Source organism: Narcine bancroftii, chromosome 12 (genome assembly GCF_036971445.1).
Source record: "Narcine bancroftii isolate sNarBan1 chromosome 12, sNarBan1.hap1, whole genome shotgun sequence".
In the NCBI taxonomy this organism is placed as follows: domain Eukaryota; kingdom Metazoa; phylum Chordata; class Chondrichthyes; order Torpediniformes; family Narcinidae; genus Narcine; species Narcine bancroftii.
Genome location: NC_091480.1, coordinates 80,190,063 through 80,207,265, shown reverse-complemented (window position 1 = coordinate 80,207,265; position 17,203 = coordinate 80,190,063). Strand labels below are relative to the sequence as shown.

The following is a 17,203-nucleotide window of genomic DNA, read 5'->3' as shown; positions in this document are numbered from 1 at the left end:
AATGCAATAGGAAGATCCTGGGATTACTCAGCAGATCAGACAGTAAAAGAGGTTGGAAAATCTGTTCCTCTTCCCCTGGAGACAGTCTGCTGAGTTATGCCAACACTTTGTGACTTTGTGGTGATGCTGGGAGATTCCCTGGTGGAAGAGGGGATGGGAGTGGCTCCCTTTGGAACTGAGCTACATGGTAAGGCAGTAATGACAGCAATCCGGACATGGGGGAAGAAAGTCTTTATTGATCGAGGGAGGCCCAATGATCCCAGGTCTTCACCTTCTGCTGAGCTGTGTTTATTGGGCATACATCGCGTAGCTTCAGCTGATGATTGGTTCTAGAGTCACCTCCTCCCATTAGCAGGACCTGGACCATTGCTGGATAAAGTGGCTGGGTCACCACCAGAAATCCCACTGCTGTAAAAGAAAGTATAATGGAAATAACGGCTTGTGTGCCAGCACAGGAAGTTTGTCCTCTCCGCTCTGCTCCCTGCTGGAATCTTAAACTCAACTGTTGTTTCATTGGCAAACTTGGATCTCACTCAAGCACAGTGAGCAGAGTTGTTCTTCCTACCTCTCTGATGATCTACATCCTTCAATCTCTCCTGGACCCACAGAGCAGGATATAATCTCTCATTTTGACCATGGCCCCATAGACCAACACCATCACTTCCCAGAACATCTCCATCATCTTCCAGACCATCTTCATCATCTTTCAGACCATCTCCATCACCTCCCAGACCATCTCTATTACCTCCCAGAACAACACCACTACCTCCCAGACCTTCCCCATCACCTCACAGACCAATACTATTACCTCCCAGACCATTTCCATCACATGCCAGAATATTGCTATCACCCACAGACACTCTATCACCTTGCAGATCATGCTCATCACCCCCCCAGACCATCTCCATCACCTCCCATATTATCTCTATCAACCTCTGACCATCTTCATCACTTCCTTGACCATCTCACTCACCTCTTAGCACCTTTACCCACAGACCCTCCATCACCCTCCAGTCATCTTCATAAACTCCCAGATCTTCTTCGTCACCCTCAGACTCCCCCATCACCTCCTAGACCATCTCATCACCCACAGACCCTCTGCCGGCCTCAGACTGATTCTACCATTCCCAGCTCTCGTATTATTCCAACAGAGACTCATCCTCCACAGGTTTCTTGGGGTCAGAGTTACAGACTGCACCCATCCTCGGTGTGAACTACTTCCGGACATCACCCTGACAACTGGGGTTTCTTTTGGTGCTGGGAGCTGCTCTGAGTTTCCAAACACCTTCTCTGTTATTGTTCAGTCAGTCTAACCCTGTCCATCAGGGATACAAAGCCCTTTCCTATTACTTGGTGAATGACTTTCCACCATTTCTTGACCTAAGTTACATTACAGTAAGTCCATTAATGACGTAGTTTGTTCAATGTCACTTCGTTATAATGTTGATGAGAAAAAAAATCACGGTATTTTACCGGGATATAAAATTGGTTTTGTTTAATGTTATTTCACTTAAAGAAGCACTTTCCAAGAATGTATCAACAATGTTAAGGAGGACCTACTGTACACTGTATCTACAGCACTGGACAGGCCATCCCAGTCCTCTACTTGTACTGGTATTTCTGCCCCACACCAGACTCCTCCTCCCCCTCTCTATCTGTCCATCACCAACCCCCTACCTCCTTTCTCCCTCGTATTTGTTTAACTTCCGTGTAAAGCTGTCTCAAATCTTCTCTCTGACTCTTCCCTATGGGAATGAGTCCCACATGCACTAGGCAAAATTCTGCTGCTTTCCCAACTGGATTTTGATAGGATTGGGTCCTGGAGTTTCCAAAGGAACCTCTTCCATGTCAAACCGTCTTCCTCCTATCAAGGATCTATCTCATATTGCCCTCAGCTTCTCTTGAGAAAGGGGTTCTATCTCCTTCTGTTTTCTCAGATGAGCCCAGTCTCTTGTTCTCTCAAATACAAAAAGCTGATTCCCACTAACCACAATCTAACTCCAATCCTCCATCCCCAACCTCAACCCGGTAGTGTGGATTGTGGAGGTTCATGTAACTTCCCATCTGAAACCTGGTTGGAATATGGATTGTGGAGGGTCACGTGACTTCTCTGGCTTGAACCGAGTTGGAGGTCACCTCACTTGCAAATCAAAGTCAATCCCGCCCATGGGTTAGCGCACACCTGGTCAATGGCCCCTTTAATTACTTCATCAATACCTGGGCCAGACTTTCCAGCCGATGTCACTATAAAGCCCACCACATGTGAACGATCTGCCTCTTTCTCTTCTGGGATGAACCCCAGTTCCACTCCAAGTTGGGAACCATGGGGGATGTTGAAGAGTCATTGGTAAGGTGTGCACAGACAAGCGGTTGGGAGCTGTGTATTGTGTGTCCAGAAATCCACTGTTTAGCCAGCCTGTGTTCAGACTTATTGCTCATGAAATTTGTTCAATTTGTTTCTTCACACAACAAGCCCCTCATCCCAAACTCAACTGCAATCTCGCCAGGCCCAAACTTCTTATCACAGTTCTCATCCAACACTCAACTGCCAGCCCTGACTCCAATCCTCCATCTTCACACTCAACCCCATGTTCCAACCCCATGCAACCCTTAACTCCACTTTCCAACCCAACCTCAAACCCCCTATACCCATCTCAACAAATAACCTCCATTATCTACCCCCAAACTAACTGACAAAATCCTAAATTCTTATCTGCCAATCTCGGCAGAATACCTCCCATCCTCTACTCTTTACCCATTTCATTCTTGTAAGCTGACTAGGGTCACTTGGGTGAAAAAAAAATTAATCTTGGACATTCTCAATGCCCGAAGCAAGAGACTAATGGTAGAAGATCTTCTGGGACCAAACAGTAGTGCATTCTGGGAAATGATGCCAACTATCCAGCCAAAACCTGCAATCCTCAATTGACCACCCATCCCCAATTTTAACAACTCAAAAATGAAGCAATATTTCCGTTTATATTTTACACCAAGGTCTAGATCAAAGGAAAGAACTCAGAAATAACCATGGTTGTCTAATTTGTGAATACTGACCCATTCTTCAAATATCATAGGCAGGCATCAGAAACTCCTTTGGGACAATGCCAATTATGCCTTCCATCTCTCCAACCCACCATCCGTAGGAATTGTAGTCCTGAAAGGAAAGGGTAAAGACATCATTCTTAGTCCTGTCACTGAACCAGAACATCATGAGTGCAAGACACACCCCAGAAACTTGAGGAAGCAGCCCTTACCACTCTCAATGAGCTACTGGGAAGCAACTCGATCTGAACTGAGTGGTGGATACTTGGAATGCGCGATTGGGAGTGGTGGAAGTGGCTGGTACAATATAGATATTCACAAGACTCTTGATAAGCACATGGACAAAAGAAAAATAGTAGGGAAGGATTAGATTGCTGTGGAGTAGGCTTCTATTGGTCAGCATAACATTGTGAGTTGAAGGGCCTATTCGGTGCTGTAATGTTCCATGTTCTAACTGCTGGTCTATGGAGAGACTTGACCTCTCAGTTGGGTGGAATTTCTCTCTGGGAAAGGAATCGTCAGAGTTACCACCTTGGCTGGGTGGAAATTTATCCTTCCACTTAACCCAGATTATGGGATCCTGCCATGCATTTGTAGGATCGTGCCATGCACGTGCTGCCTGCCACAATTCCCACATCACGAGGGCTGCTAAACTTTGGAATCTGAAGCTAAACCCAGTCTGCTGTAGGATTTAAGTGGGGCGAGCAGGAACAGCTGCTCCCCCTCCACCATCAGACTCCTCAACAACAAACTCAATCAGGGACTCGTTTAAGGACTCTGACTTTTGCACTTCATTGATTTTTTTTCTCTCTATATTGCATAGTTAATTTGTTTACATTTCTTTATTTGTTTACATGTGTACATTGAGTACAGTTTTTTTTGCACTACCAATAAGTGGTAATTCTGCCTCGCTCGCAGATTGCATGTATGTACTCCGACAATAAATCTGAACTCGAAACCTCTTCCTCTCCCACTTGTCCTCTCCGCTCTCCCAGCCTGATGCTGTTGTTAGAGGCGCACATTAATGGGATGCTTCCTGAGTCGAGCATCGACAGCGTCCAAAGCCCCTCTGGCGTGAGCATCAGCAAGAGCATCTCCTGCAAGTCAGCCACATCACAAGCCAAAGCGAAATTACATCGTCCAAGCGCCTGACAGCCCAAGCGGCAGGTTGCTAAGTGACTGCTCGCAGGTACTCTGACATGGCCAAACTTCCCAGACCAGTTGCCAGGAGTGAATGGCTGAAAGCTATTGCTTTTCTGATGGTTGTCTCTGTTGTCTTTTGCCATTCTGTCAGTTTACAAGCTGGCTTAAAGATCTTCACAACACAGCAGGATTCCCTCATCCATCAACCTTTAACCAGAGCACACCCTACACATGATGTATGAAAAGAAGAACACTATGAATCAAAAGAGCCAGTGCATTATGAAGGCTTACTGCTGTTATTATGACTTACTGATAACATAACCATATTTTACATCAAGCACAACGGTGCCATTGATAGAACCACACTGTATCCTGCAATAACACTGTGTTAATGGACATTAGCACTCACATTCTCTCGTGCAATACTGTACACCAAAGTGCCAGAGAAACTCAGCAGGTCATGCCACATCTATAGGTCGTAAAGGATAACCAATGTTTTGGGCCTCAGCCCTTCATCGAGGTATGACTTGCCTGACACAGCGTCTGCAGACTTTCTTGTTTAAGTGACATTCTCTTTAGCTGAAACGATAGTGTCCCATTTGGCGACCAGTCCTTCCCCCAAAGACACCCACATCCAATTAGATTTGCAGCTCACGGGCCTTGAAAATCTCAAAAGCAAGCAATTTTGGGGACGAAATGATGGCAAAACCATCAGTAATAACCGATGTCACATCACTCGGAGTGGGTTCTCGAACACACAGCTCCTGCTCCTCAAAGATTCTTTTGCTTTGGAACCATTTCCAGTGTGGATACTCTGTAGCAGTAAGTAAATCAATGGCGAGAATCCGATATTTAACGACCCTTCTCGCTGCAAGCTTCGAAGGAAATGTCTTGCTCTGATTGAGATTTTAATGCTGTTCAGCAGCTATTCTCAACGCAGGCCATGGATTGAAATCCTTATTAAGGAGAGCCCAAGGTGTATAGGGAGCGTGGCAACATTTTTGGGGGAAGGACAGGACATTCCTTCTAGGCTTTGCAGTATAGTTGGCAAGCAACGTGAGATTTTTTTCAATGGTTGGAGGCATTTGGAGCAGCCTAGAATAACCTAGATAAATGTGGAAGATTAACGATGTTGTTCCTTGTCTTGATATGATTGTGTTTGACTGACATGGAACCTGCTTTAGCTATGAATTGCCTTCCACGTAGTTTTCCTCTTGTGTTCTTCAATTCCAGGGAATAAGTGTGCAGGCTGAAATTTAAGCCAACTTTTCAGCTCACCCATGTAAGAACTGCTTTTGATTTGTAATAGTTACATTTGTTACTTTCAGTAACAATTTTACCAATGAGTTCCTCAGCAAAAAAAGAAGGGTCGGCAGTATTTGGTAGAATACTTAGCGGACGGTTTCATGACATCTCTGCAAACCCTTCTCTGCCCATGTGTTTGATTTGTTTGAATACATTTTCAAGCAAAAGCATGAGGCCAAGCAAGCTGGAACAACAGTTAGAGTCTGTACACAAAGAGAAGAAAGATAAACCCTTGGATCATTTCAAAACTCTTCCAAGTTAATTTTGAGAGAAGGCCAACGCTCAAACAGATGATTACTGCAACGTTTGAGAAATTATAAAAGGGTCTTGTTGCCTCATACTAGATAAGTGAATTGATTGCTAAATGTGGAAATGCTCATAACGTCACCGAGTCACTCATTTTGCCTTCAGTGCCCATATTAATATCTGACATGATGAACTTAAATGCCAAACAAACTATTCAGGCGATTCCTTTGAGCAATTTCACAGTTTCTAGAAGAAATGATGAGATGGCAAGGGACATTGAAAAACAATTTGTTATTTCCACACAATCCAAGAAGTTCTCTTTACAATGAGACCGATCCACTCTGCCAGAGAACAACGCTCTTCTTATGGCTTATGCCAGATGCTGGAATGAAAATGAGCTGATGGACGAGACATTGTTTGCCCGAAGGATTAAAACAGATACCAAGGGACTGCCTATTTTCGAAGAGGTTAAGAATTACATTCTGTAAATGGGAATCGTATTTAATTGAGAGCATAGTTGCTTGTGGAACTGATGGTGCCGCTTCAGTGGCTGGACGATACATGCACCTGAAAAATGTTATACCTTCAGTCTTTCCTGTTCATTGTGTAATTCATAGGGAGCACTTAAGACGTTTAAATGCTTTGCTTTCCCCAGAATCAGAAATTTATTGTCACAAACAAGTCATGAAATTCGGAGTTTTGCGGCAGTGTCACAATGCAAATTATAACCATCTTACAACATCACTATAAATAAAAAAATAATAGTGAACAAAAAGTAAGGCAGTGTCTTTGGTTCATTGATTATTCAGGAATCTGATGGTAGCGGGGAAGAATCTGTTGTGCCATTGAGTGCTCGTCTTTGGACTCCTTGTCCCCGATGGTAGCAGAGTGAAGAGGGCATGGTCTGGGTGCTGGGGGCTTTTGAGGATAGATGCTGCTTTTTTTTGGACACCACCTCATGTGGATGTCCTCGATGAAATGAAGTCTGGTTCCTGTGATGTCGCAGGCTGACTTAACCACCCTCTGGAGTTTATTCTTGTCCTGAGAGTTGGCGCTTCCATACAAGGCAGTGATGCAACCAGTCAGAATGTTCTCCACAGTACACCCTGTAGAGGTTAATGAGAGTCTATACCCATCATAATTTTAAATACCTCTATCAAATCTCCCCTCATTCTTCTACACTCCAGGGAATAAAGTCCCAACTTGTTTGACCTTTCCCTGTAACTCAGTTCCTGAAGTCCGGCAACATCCTAGTAAATCTTCTCTGCACTCTTTCTATCTTATTGAAATCTTTCCTGTAATTGGGTGACCAGAACTCCACACAATTCTTCAAATTTGGCCTCAACAACATCTTTCTTTTTTCTTCTTAAAATATTTTTAATTCATTTTAATAAAGACCTTATAATACTAATACAATAAAATGATATAATTACTTACACATAATTAATAAAATGATCAGTATATCAAAAGCAAACATAAATAGTCAAACATATCCATAGTTCATCGTCCAAATAACATTCTTTAATAAAGAAAACTAATAATAGAAAAAAATGAAATAAAAAAGAGAGAAAAAAAGGTAAATAACAAAGAAGAGACAAAACAAAAAGAAAAAACTCAATACCCCTCTCTAACGGTGTTGCCAGATGCTATACATGATTAACATTGATGGAAAAACAAAGGAAGAAAAATAAAAATGTGCAAAAGAACATGGAAAAGAGACGAGTCAGACAATTCAATTACATGACCCCCACAATGTCTGAAATCTTATATCTAAATTATTAACTGAATAATGAATCTTTTCCATATTCAAACAAGACATGATGTCACACATGAGTAGGCATTTAAGTAAAATCGCACGCCGAGAGTCAGCACGGTTGTTGTAGCGGTTAGCACAATGCCTTTACAGCGCCAGTGATTGGGACCGGGGTTTGAATCCTGTGCTGTCTGTAAGGAATTTGTACATTCTCCCCGTGTCTGCGTGGGTTTTCTCCAGGGACCCTGGTTTCCTCCCAGCCTTCCAAATTTACCGAGGATGTAGGCCAATTAGGGTGTAAATTGGGCAGCATGGACTCGTGGGTCGAAATGACCTGTTACCACGCTCTATGTCTAAATTTAAGATAGCACGATTCTGAACCGGGGACAAAGAAGAATCATTCCCTCCCATTGTACTGAAGAAGGCCACCAAAGGATCTGGTACTAAATCTATATTAAAAGACTGCAGAAAAAAACCTCTCTCCAACCAACATCTTATCCAACTTTACCATGACATCCCTACTGCTATAACACTTTATGAAGGTCAATGTGCGAAAAGATCTCTTTATGACTCTACCTACTTGTGTCTCCATTTTCAGGGTATTACATAGCTGTGTTCCCAGATCCCTCTGTTCTACTACACTCCTCAGTGCCCTACCATTTACCATACCTTGGTTTGTCCTTCCAACACCTCACACTTGTCTGCATTAAACTCCATCTGTCATTTTTCAGACCATTTGTCCAGTGGGTCCAATCCCTCTGCAAGCTTTGAAAGCCTTCCTCGCTGTCCACTACACCTCTAATATACTGGTAGGTGTGTCTCAGTTCCACACAAAATCAATAGAACTGAATGTTAGAACACACCTTCACGGTGCTTGAAGTACCACTGACTATAAATTAATCTTTCAGCAGTTTCAGTATTTTCTAACTTCCCTGGGAGATTTGACATGACAGATCAGGGGACAGGGGAGGACACAACGTGATTGCATGCAGTCATCAGTTATGGGCAAGGAAGGTAAGAGATGGCATTGACCACTATCTGCAGCACACAAGTTTTCCCTTCGCTCTCTCCTTACGGTCCTCTCCCCCTCAGCTTCCCTGGGCCCAAACCTCGACCCGCCATTTCTATCCATGGCTGCTGCCTGACTGACTGAGTCCCTCATTGTTTCCTTCCTTTAGACCAGTGGTTCTCAACCTTTTTCTTTCCACTCACATCCCACTTTAAGTAATCCCTATGCCATTGGTGCTCTGTGATTAGTAAGGGATTGCTTAAGGTGGGATGTGAGTGGGAAGGGAAGGTTGAGAATCACTGCTCTAGACCCTATTGTTACTGAAGTATTTTGCTTGAGAAAAATGGTCCTTGGCCCATTTCCTTTGGGGTTATGAAACCGTGCACATAACAAGTCAATGAGGTACGATTAAAACAGTGGTTTTCAAACTTTTTCTTTCCACCCACAGACCACCTTAAGCAATCCCTTACTAATCACAGAGCACCGATGGCATAGGGATGACTTAAAGCGGAATGTGAGTGGAAAGGAAAAGGTGGAGAACGACTGCTGTTCACCATCTCTTCAATTCACCATATCCTTCCCTACTGGAGCCAGTCCTTTTGCTTCCTGATGGAAGGAATCCCTATTCAATACCTGCCAGCCTGTGCTCCCCACCACCACCACTTTCTTCGGGCATCTGCCTGAGTTTTAGTGCTTCTCAAGAAGGGCTCAGGCCCGAAATGTAGCAGCCTTTTACATCCTATAGATGCTGCGTCATCTGCTGAGTTTCTCCAGCACTTTCGTGTGCTGCACTAAGCCCGGCATCTGTAGACTTCTTGTTTACCACCTCTAATTCCAATTCAACTCCCTGCTGGATTTTATAGTGACAGTCGTATTTATGTAACTACTTTACATTAATGGCCCAGTTTGAGTTCTCTCTCTGTGCATTTTGCGACTGTTTGTTGAGCTGCAATTGTGCAGATTGATCACAGGCTGAAGTTTCCCTCTGCCCCGCCACATGCACCAAGCACCACAGCCAAACGAGCCAGCACTGTGTCAGTGCAGAGCGCTTTAATTTCCCACATCGCCAGTTCAGCTCTCTCTTTGAAGCACCGAGCTTTGCTGATTTATTCAACTCATTTTGCTTGCATCCTCGCATCTCACTGGCACGGAGAATTTCCCCAGTTTGTTAACCTGCCGTCAGACCTCACTCAGGTCAAGTTATTGAAGTGCGTGGCCAGAGTGTCAACTTCCCCCACCCCGCCCTCCATCGAAACCTGAACTGAGGTACAACTCGCACGAATCCAAAGCTAAATGAGTCACAGAGTCAGGGAAACAGCCCTGCAAAACACCATCTCTTTACGATTAGCACCACGACGTTACAGCGCTGGTGACCCGCATTCGAAACTGGCGCCAACTGTAAGGGGTTTGTATGTTCTCCCCATGTGGGTTTCCTTCGGGAGGTCCAGTTTACCCCCTTGTTCCAAAGATGAATGGGGTTATTGGATGAATTGATCACATGGGTGTAATTGGACGGTGTGGGCTTGTGAGCTGGAATGGCCTGTTACTGTGCTGTATCTCTAAATTGAAAATTTAATAAAAATTAAATCCCACCACCTGGCCCAACACCCCAACTATCTGGCTCGCTGTCATATTTTCTCTGCTCATACTGTGGTATGACGTCAATATGAAAGGTGCTTGTCATTGGAGTTGAGGTGAGCAAGGACTCTGTCCAACACTAGAAATTCCAGAGCCAAGGGTGCAGACTCTCCTGCCTCTTGCACCTGATGCAGCAAGCCTGGCCCCATGTCAGATCTTTCATCATTCTCCAACTACACCCTCCGTCTCAATTCAAAATGTTCATACCCTCTCCCCTCCCCCACCCCTCCACCCCACCCGTTATTTTGTCGGAGGAAGTGGAGTCAGGGAGCAACAAGCCACAGATTTACGGGGCTGTTGAACTGGCCCCTTCAGCTCACATGTCTCCTCTGAACCTGATCCTCACGTGAAACCGAAACTCTGCTGCTGCCTGCCACCTGATCCATATCCCTCTACTCCTATTCGATCTGCTTCCACCATTACCCCCGGCTGCCTGCTCCAGGCCCCCACCTCTCTTTGTGTAATAACTTTGCCCTGCACATCTCCTTCATACTCCTCACCTCCCACACCCATGCCCTCTAGTGTGTGACATTTCTAACCTGGAAGAGGATTTCCCCCTGACTCTGACCCTCTGCCCTTTGTGTAACCTGATTTCATCCTTTTAATATTGAGTTCCTCCCCCCACCCCACCCAAGCAAAGATGGAGACAGGGATGATCATAGGCACTCTCCGTTTACTTGGATCTCTGGCAATGTCTGTCCAGTTCAGGGACATGCTAAGGCTGTTCTCCCTGCCCATTGAATCGACCCCAGCATGTTGAATTTACAAACAAGAATTTTATGGATGTTCAGTGCAGGGTTACATCATTCAGAGCAGACAAAGGCACTGTGCCATCGGACGCTTCCTCCCAACAGCCAGCCACAGCAGACAGCAGACTGTGTTCATTAGGCACAGGTTCAATACCAGTCCTCAGGCGAACGCAGTAAAATAAAATGGAACAAAAACCATTCCCTGCCTCTCCCGAGAATGCTGACAGCATGAATTTGATGGGAAAAGGCACTGCAGTTTGGTAGCGCCTTTCACAATGTCAGGTTAAGATAAGATAAGATAAACATGGCGCGGTTGGATTAGAGGTTAGCGGATGGCGACCTTCATGGTTCAAGAACACCATCTGATTCCTTCCCCTAACCTATGCATTGATGCACATTCATGGGGCTGTTTATTTCATTGGTTATGGTCAATATTTCAGACTGGTCTAGTATCATCCCCATACCTGACTGGCTGCATCATGGTCTCATATGGGGGCACCAATACCCCTGAGCATAAAGCCCTGCAAAAGGTAGTGGACACAGCCCAGCACATCACAGGCAAAACCTTCCCCACCATCGAGAACATCTACGGGGAACGCTGCCGTCAGAGAGCAAGGATCCACACCACCCAGCACATGTTCTGTTCTCGCTGCTGCCATCAGGAAAGAGGAATGGGTGCCACAAGACTCGCACCTCCAGGTTCAGGAACAGCTGCTCCCCCTCCACCATCAGACCCCTCGACAACAAACTCAATCAGGGACTGATTTAAGGGCACTTGTGCACTTTACTGTTGGTTCTTTTTTCCTCTCTGTATTGCACATTCAGTTTGTTTACAATTCTTTATCTGTTTACGTGTATATGCTGTGTACAGTTTGTTTTCATTACCATAAACCTGCCTCGCTCACAGGATAAAGAATCTCAAGGTTGTATGTGATGTCATGTATGTACTCTGACAATAAATCTGGAATCTCAAATCTCCTGATCAGATTTAAGGCAGGATTGGCTGGCTCTTTTTCTCTGGACTTACTGAGGTACGTAAAATCACAAGGAGCGTGGGCAAGGTAACTGGATAGACTATAATTTAGACATACAGCACGGTAACAGGCCATTTCAGCCCACGAGTCCATGCCTCCTATTAATGGTGGGAGGAAAACAGAACCCCCGGAGAAAGCACACACTGACATGGGGAGAATGTACAAACTCCTTACAGACAGCACGGGATTCGAACCCTGTTCCATTCCCAATCGCTGGCGCTGAAAAGAGATTGCGCTAACCACTGCGCCAACCGTGTTGCCTATTTTGAGATGGATAGAATATAAAAGCAGAGATATGATGACGATATTTTACAAGGCATTGAACAGACCACACTTGGAGTATGGTCAGCAGTTTTGGGCTCCTTATCTCAGGAAGGGTCACAAGAATGATGCCTAGAATGAAAGCAGCGTTTGATGGCTCTAGGACTGTACTTGCTGGAGTTTAGAAGAATGAGGGGGGAATCTCATCGAAACCTACTGAATACTGAAAGGACTGGATAGGGTGGAAGTGGAAAGGATGTTTCCTATGGTGGGAGAGACTGGGACAAGAGGGCACAGGCTTAGAGTACCAAAAACGTCCCTTTAGAACAGAGATGTATAGGAATTTCTTTACCCAGAGGGTGGTGAATTTGTGGAATTTGTTGCCACGGACAACAGTAGAGGCCAAGTCAAAACTTGAGGTCAAAGGACTTACAAGATGGAGATTCTTGATTAGGAGGGGAATCTAGGATTATGGGGAAGGTGGAAATGAAAAGGATATAATAGCAGGGCAGACTTGATGGGCTGAATGGCCTAATTTTGCTCTTATGCCTTATGGTCCAGAACTGGAGGGTGTGGGTTTACATTGGAAGGGAAATTATTTAAAGGGGACCTGAGTGGAAATGTCTTCTCCCAGAGGGCAATGGCATGTGGAAAGAGTTTACAGAGCAAGATGTAGAGGTAGATAGAAATATGATGTTTAAAACTCATTTAGGCACATTCACGGATAGGAAAGTGTAGAGTGACATGGGCCAAATGCAGGTAGACGGGAGTGGGAGCAACATGGGAGAAACGCAGGCAGACGGGACTGGATTGACATGGGCCAAACGCAGGTACACAAGACTGGGAGCAACATGGGAGAAACGCAGGCTGACGGGACTGGGAGCGACATGGGCCAAACGCAGGCAGACGGGACTTGGAGTGACATGGGCCAAACGCAGGAAGACAGATAGAAAACTGGGTTGGTATGTATGAGTTGGGCTGATGGATTTGTTTCTGTGTTGTGTGACTCGGTGCAGTAGAGTAGTGGAATCACACAGGGAAGTCATCAGAATTCCGTGGCCTTGCTGTTTTGTACAAGAACATAAAAAGCTGAGGTTAGGCGAAGCCACAGCACCTCACTCCAGCTCTACCATTCATTAAGACCATGGGTGACGTGATCTTCTTGGCTTCAGCACCATTTTCCTGTCCATTCCCCAAACCTCCCCACCCCCCCCCCCCCCCCCCCACCCCAGACATCCCTGCAGACACAAATTTGCCAATCACGGCCTGAAGATCCATCTGGGGCAGGGAATCCGAAAGATTGACAAGTGTCTGAGAGAAGAAATTTCTCCTCACCTCATCTGAAAGAGATGATTCTGAAACTTGTCCTCTCTTATTCTACCAGGAAACATCTTGTCAGCTTTGGTAATGTGTAACCGAAGCGATGAGCAGGTTGCTCGGTCTGGATGACTCTGATTACTTCAGATACACAGACCTGACTTCACCAGGCACTTACTATGTACTTTACAAATCTCTGTTCATCCCTGCACACACGCAAGATAAATCTGTTCTGTTTTTTATTAACTTATTTAATGTGGTGAAATGAAGCTGTAGATCACAATTACAACATTGGATTTATAACCTTAAGAACCATCAGGAGGATCTTTCCAATATTCATAAGTTGGAAAATGCTTCCAATCAATTGTGCTGAGATCATTTTCTTACAATGCAGTGTGACTAATGGATGCCTGGTTTGCTGCTGGAAGTTTGGCCATGGGAGGGGGATAAATGTGATGATTTACAGTGACTGGAGTCTCACTGATTTCCCACCCTAATTGTTCAAGGACAGTGGGGTTAAACAAGAAAATCCCCAGATGCTGCGGTCAAGGGCAATACGCAAATGTGCTGGAGAAACTCAGCAGGTCATGCAGTGTCCATGGTAAGTAAAGGGCTTACGCCCGAAACACTGAAGCTGCTGTAACGGCAGTTCTGCCACTGCTGCAGACCCAGGGAGACCGGGGAGCGGAGACATAGCACCTTCTGCCCACTCCTGCTGTCGACGGCTCCCTACAGGCTTTAAATGACCTGTTATAGGAGCTGACTGAGTTTTGCATTATACAAGGAGAGTGATGGTCTATCTGTAAATAAATGTATGTGCATGATTCATGTACATATTTTCAATTTAGTTACTACATGTGTAGACTAGCCGCACATGATCTGACAGCCTTTCATGCCAATTTGTGTGTCTCTCTCTTCTGCATGGCCCAGGAACAGGACACAGTATACCCATGCACAGGTGTTACACATCGGCTCTCTCTTGATGGTGGGAGAGTCCAGGACAAAAGGGCGCAACTTCTGGATTGAAGGGCATCGGCTCAGAACAGAGATGCGGAGGAAATTCTTCAGCAAGGAGGCAGTGAATCTGTGAAGCTTGTTGCCACAGGGGGTTGTGGAGGCCAAGTTGGGTGTCCTTAAGGAAGAGGTTGATAGGTTCTCGATCAGCCAGGGTATCAACGATCATGGGGAGAAGGCTGGCCAGTGGGGCTGTGTGGGAAATGGATCAGCGCGTGATTAAATGGCAGGGGAGACTCGATGGGCTGAATGGCCTATTTCTGTTGCTATGTCTATTTGTCTTTTGGCTCAGAGGTGAGAAGATTAGCATGAAATAGATGTGACAGATGGAATCTTTTCTTAATACACTTACATCAGATATAAATGTTTGAAGCAAAATACATTATCAAAGTTACTGTGTGAGAAATCAGACACTGAGGGGGAGACCATGATCTTCAGATGGGGAATAGGAGGTGAGGAGCTGCAGATTAAAATGGAGCTGGGTGAGAAAACACACTCTAAAATATGAATGTACGTGACAAATGAGACTGCCCCATATCAATGATGTGAGTTACTGGAACGAGATTGTGTTAAATGGGTGGGAGGATTTACCACAGCAAGTCTGTGGAGAAGACGATTTTATAAGGATGTTTTGGTATTGGGAGATTTAGGACGAAAGCTAGATCTTTTGTTCATTCAATGGGATTAAATCAATGGCTGAAGGGGAAACAGATATGTGTGTCTCCGTCCACTTAAGACACGAGAGAGATTGCAGATGGTGGGACCTGGAGCAGAAAATGTCCTGCTGGAGGAACTCACTAGGTCATGTAGCATCTGTGGGATAAAACGAATAGTCGATGTTTCAAGGGTTTCGACCTAAAACGACGACCGTTCTTCATCACCCACAGATGCTGCTAGATCTGCTGAGTTCCTCCAGCAGATTGTGTTTTTGTGGTGAATGTCTGCCAAGCTGCCTGTCTCCCCTCTGGCGAGCCTTGCTGTACTAACATTGGCTGTGGATTATCTCTACTGTTAAGGACACTCCCCTTGGGTATAACTGTATATGGACCTATTGTCGTTCATTATTGTACCATGAGTTTCTGCTAATAAAAGCCATGATTATTGTTTGACCACATCGTCTTTGTCTACTTCATCAACTGGCACTTCAGTTTTGCTATGCCCACTTGAACAGTGAAGACTCCTTCAGAGTCGGAGATTGCCAACAAGTTCTTTCTTGAGAATACGCATTGGGAAAAGAGGATTAATATACACTGGACACTGAAGATTTTGCTTCCTGAACACTTTTGAGTGTATTTTATGGATTTTGGGCTGCTGATCATGAAAATTGCCTTAAAATTTTCCCATCACACATTTTTTTTTTAGACAACCTATTTTTGTGATTCCTGTCATATTTGAAGACTAAAGCAGCATACAAAACCATGAAGGGCAACATGTCATTGAAAATTCATTTTCTGCATTTGCACTTGGACTTCTTCCCTGCCGATCTTGGTGCAGTCAGTGATGAACATGGTGAAAGGTTTCACCAGGACATTGCGACCATGGAAAACTGGTATCAGGGCAACTGGAATTCATCCATGGTGGCCAACTATTGTTGGACACTGACATGAGAGGCATCTGATGCTGAGTACAAATGAAAATCCGTGGCAAAATATTTTTAGGTCAGTTGAACTTACGCAATGTGTCGGCATCATTATGTGATAAAACAGGCTAAATTCAATAAAAGTTAATTTCATGTTTCTCCAACTTCCTACATGATACAGTAAATCTGAAATGATCTTTGTGTTCAGCCTGAAGCTGTTCACTCTTCTTTTTCAATATTTTTATTTAAGCTGAAGTTCCACATTGAAAAATACAGAGTACGTAAGAATACATATTAAAAGTCAAAATAAGTTTGACGTCTGTGGTAGGTAAATTAATGGAGAAAATTCTTAGAGATAGTACTTATAAACATCTGGATAGACAGGGTCTGATCAGGAGCACTCAACATGGATTTGTGGGAGGAAGGTCATGTTTGACCAATCTGATTGAATTTTTTGAAGAGGTGACTAGGAATGTGGATGAGGGTAGCGCAGTGGATGTTGTCTATATGGACTTCAGTAAGGCCTTCGATAAGGTACCACATGGAAGGTTAGTTAGGAAGGTGCAGTCTTTAGGTATAAATTTTGAGATAGTCAAATGGATTGAACATTGGCTGAAAGGGAGAGGCCAGAGAGTGGTAGTGGATAATTGTCTGTCAGGTTGGAGGCCGGTGACCAGTGGTGTGCCTCAAGGATCTGTATTGGGCCCATTGTTGTTCGTTATATACATTAATGATCTAGATGATGGGGTGGTGAATTGGATTAGTAAATATGCAGACGATACTAAGATAGGTGGAATAGTGGATAATGAAGAAGGTTTTCAAGGATTGCAGAGGGATTTGGGCTGCTTAGAAAAGTGGGCTGAAAAATGGCAGATGGAATTTAATGCTGATAAGTGTGAGGTGCTTCATTTTGGTAAGAAGAATCAGAATAGGACATATGTGGTAAATGGGAGAGCATTGAGGAATACAGAAGAGCAGAAAGATTTAGGAGTGACGGTACATCGTTCCCTAAAGGTAGAAACTCACGTGAATAGGGTGGTGAAGAAGGCTTTTAGTATGCTGGCCTTTATCAATCATTGCATGGAATATAGGAGTTGGGAGGTGATGTTGAGG

The 17,203-nt window shown here is 44.5% G+C and overlaps 1 protein-coding gene across 3 annotated transcripts in view; it reads right to left on the bottom strand.

Moving 5' to 3' along the window:
* Nucleotides 1–216: 216 nt before the first annotated feature.
* Nucleotides 217–17,203, bottom strand: part of skap1 (src kinase associated phosphoprotein 1) — a 316,700-nt gene continuing 299,713 nt past the window's right edge. For all 3 annotated transcript variants that reach the window (XM_069906123.1, XM_069906124.1, XM_069906122.1), the window contains 2 exons: nt 3,055–3,154; nt 217–408 (listed from right to left, as the gene is read on the bottom strand). In XM_069906123.1, coding sequence (XP_069762224.1) covers nt 3,069–3,154 — 86 coding nt within the window. In that variant the 3' untranslated portion in view covers nt 217–408; nt 3,055–3,068. The remainder of the gene's footprint in view (nt 409–3,054; nt 3,155–17,203) is intronic.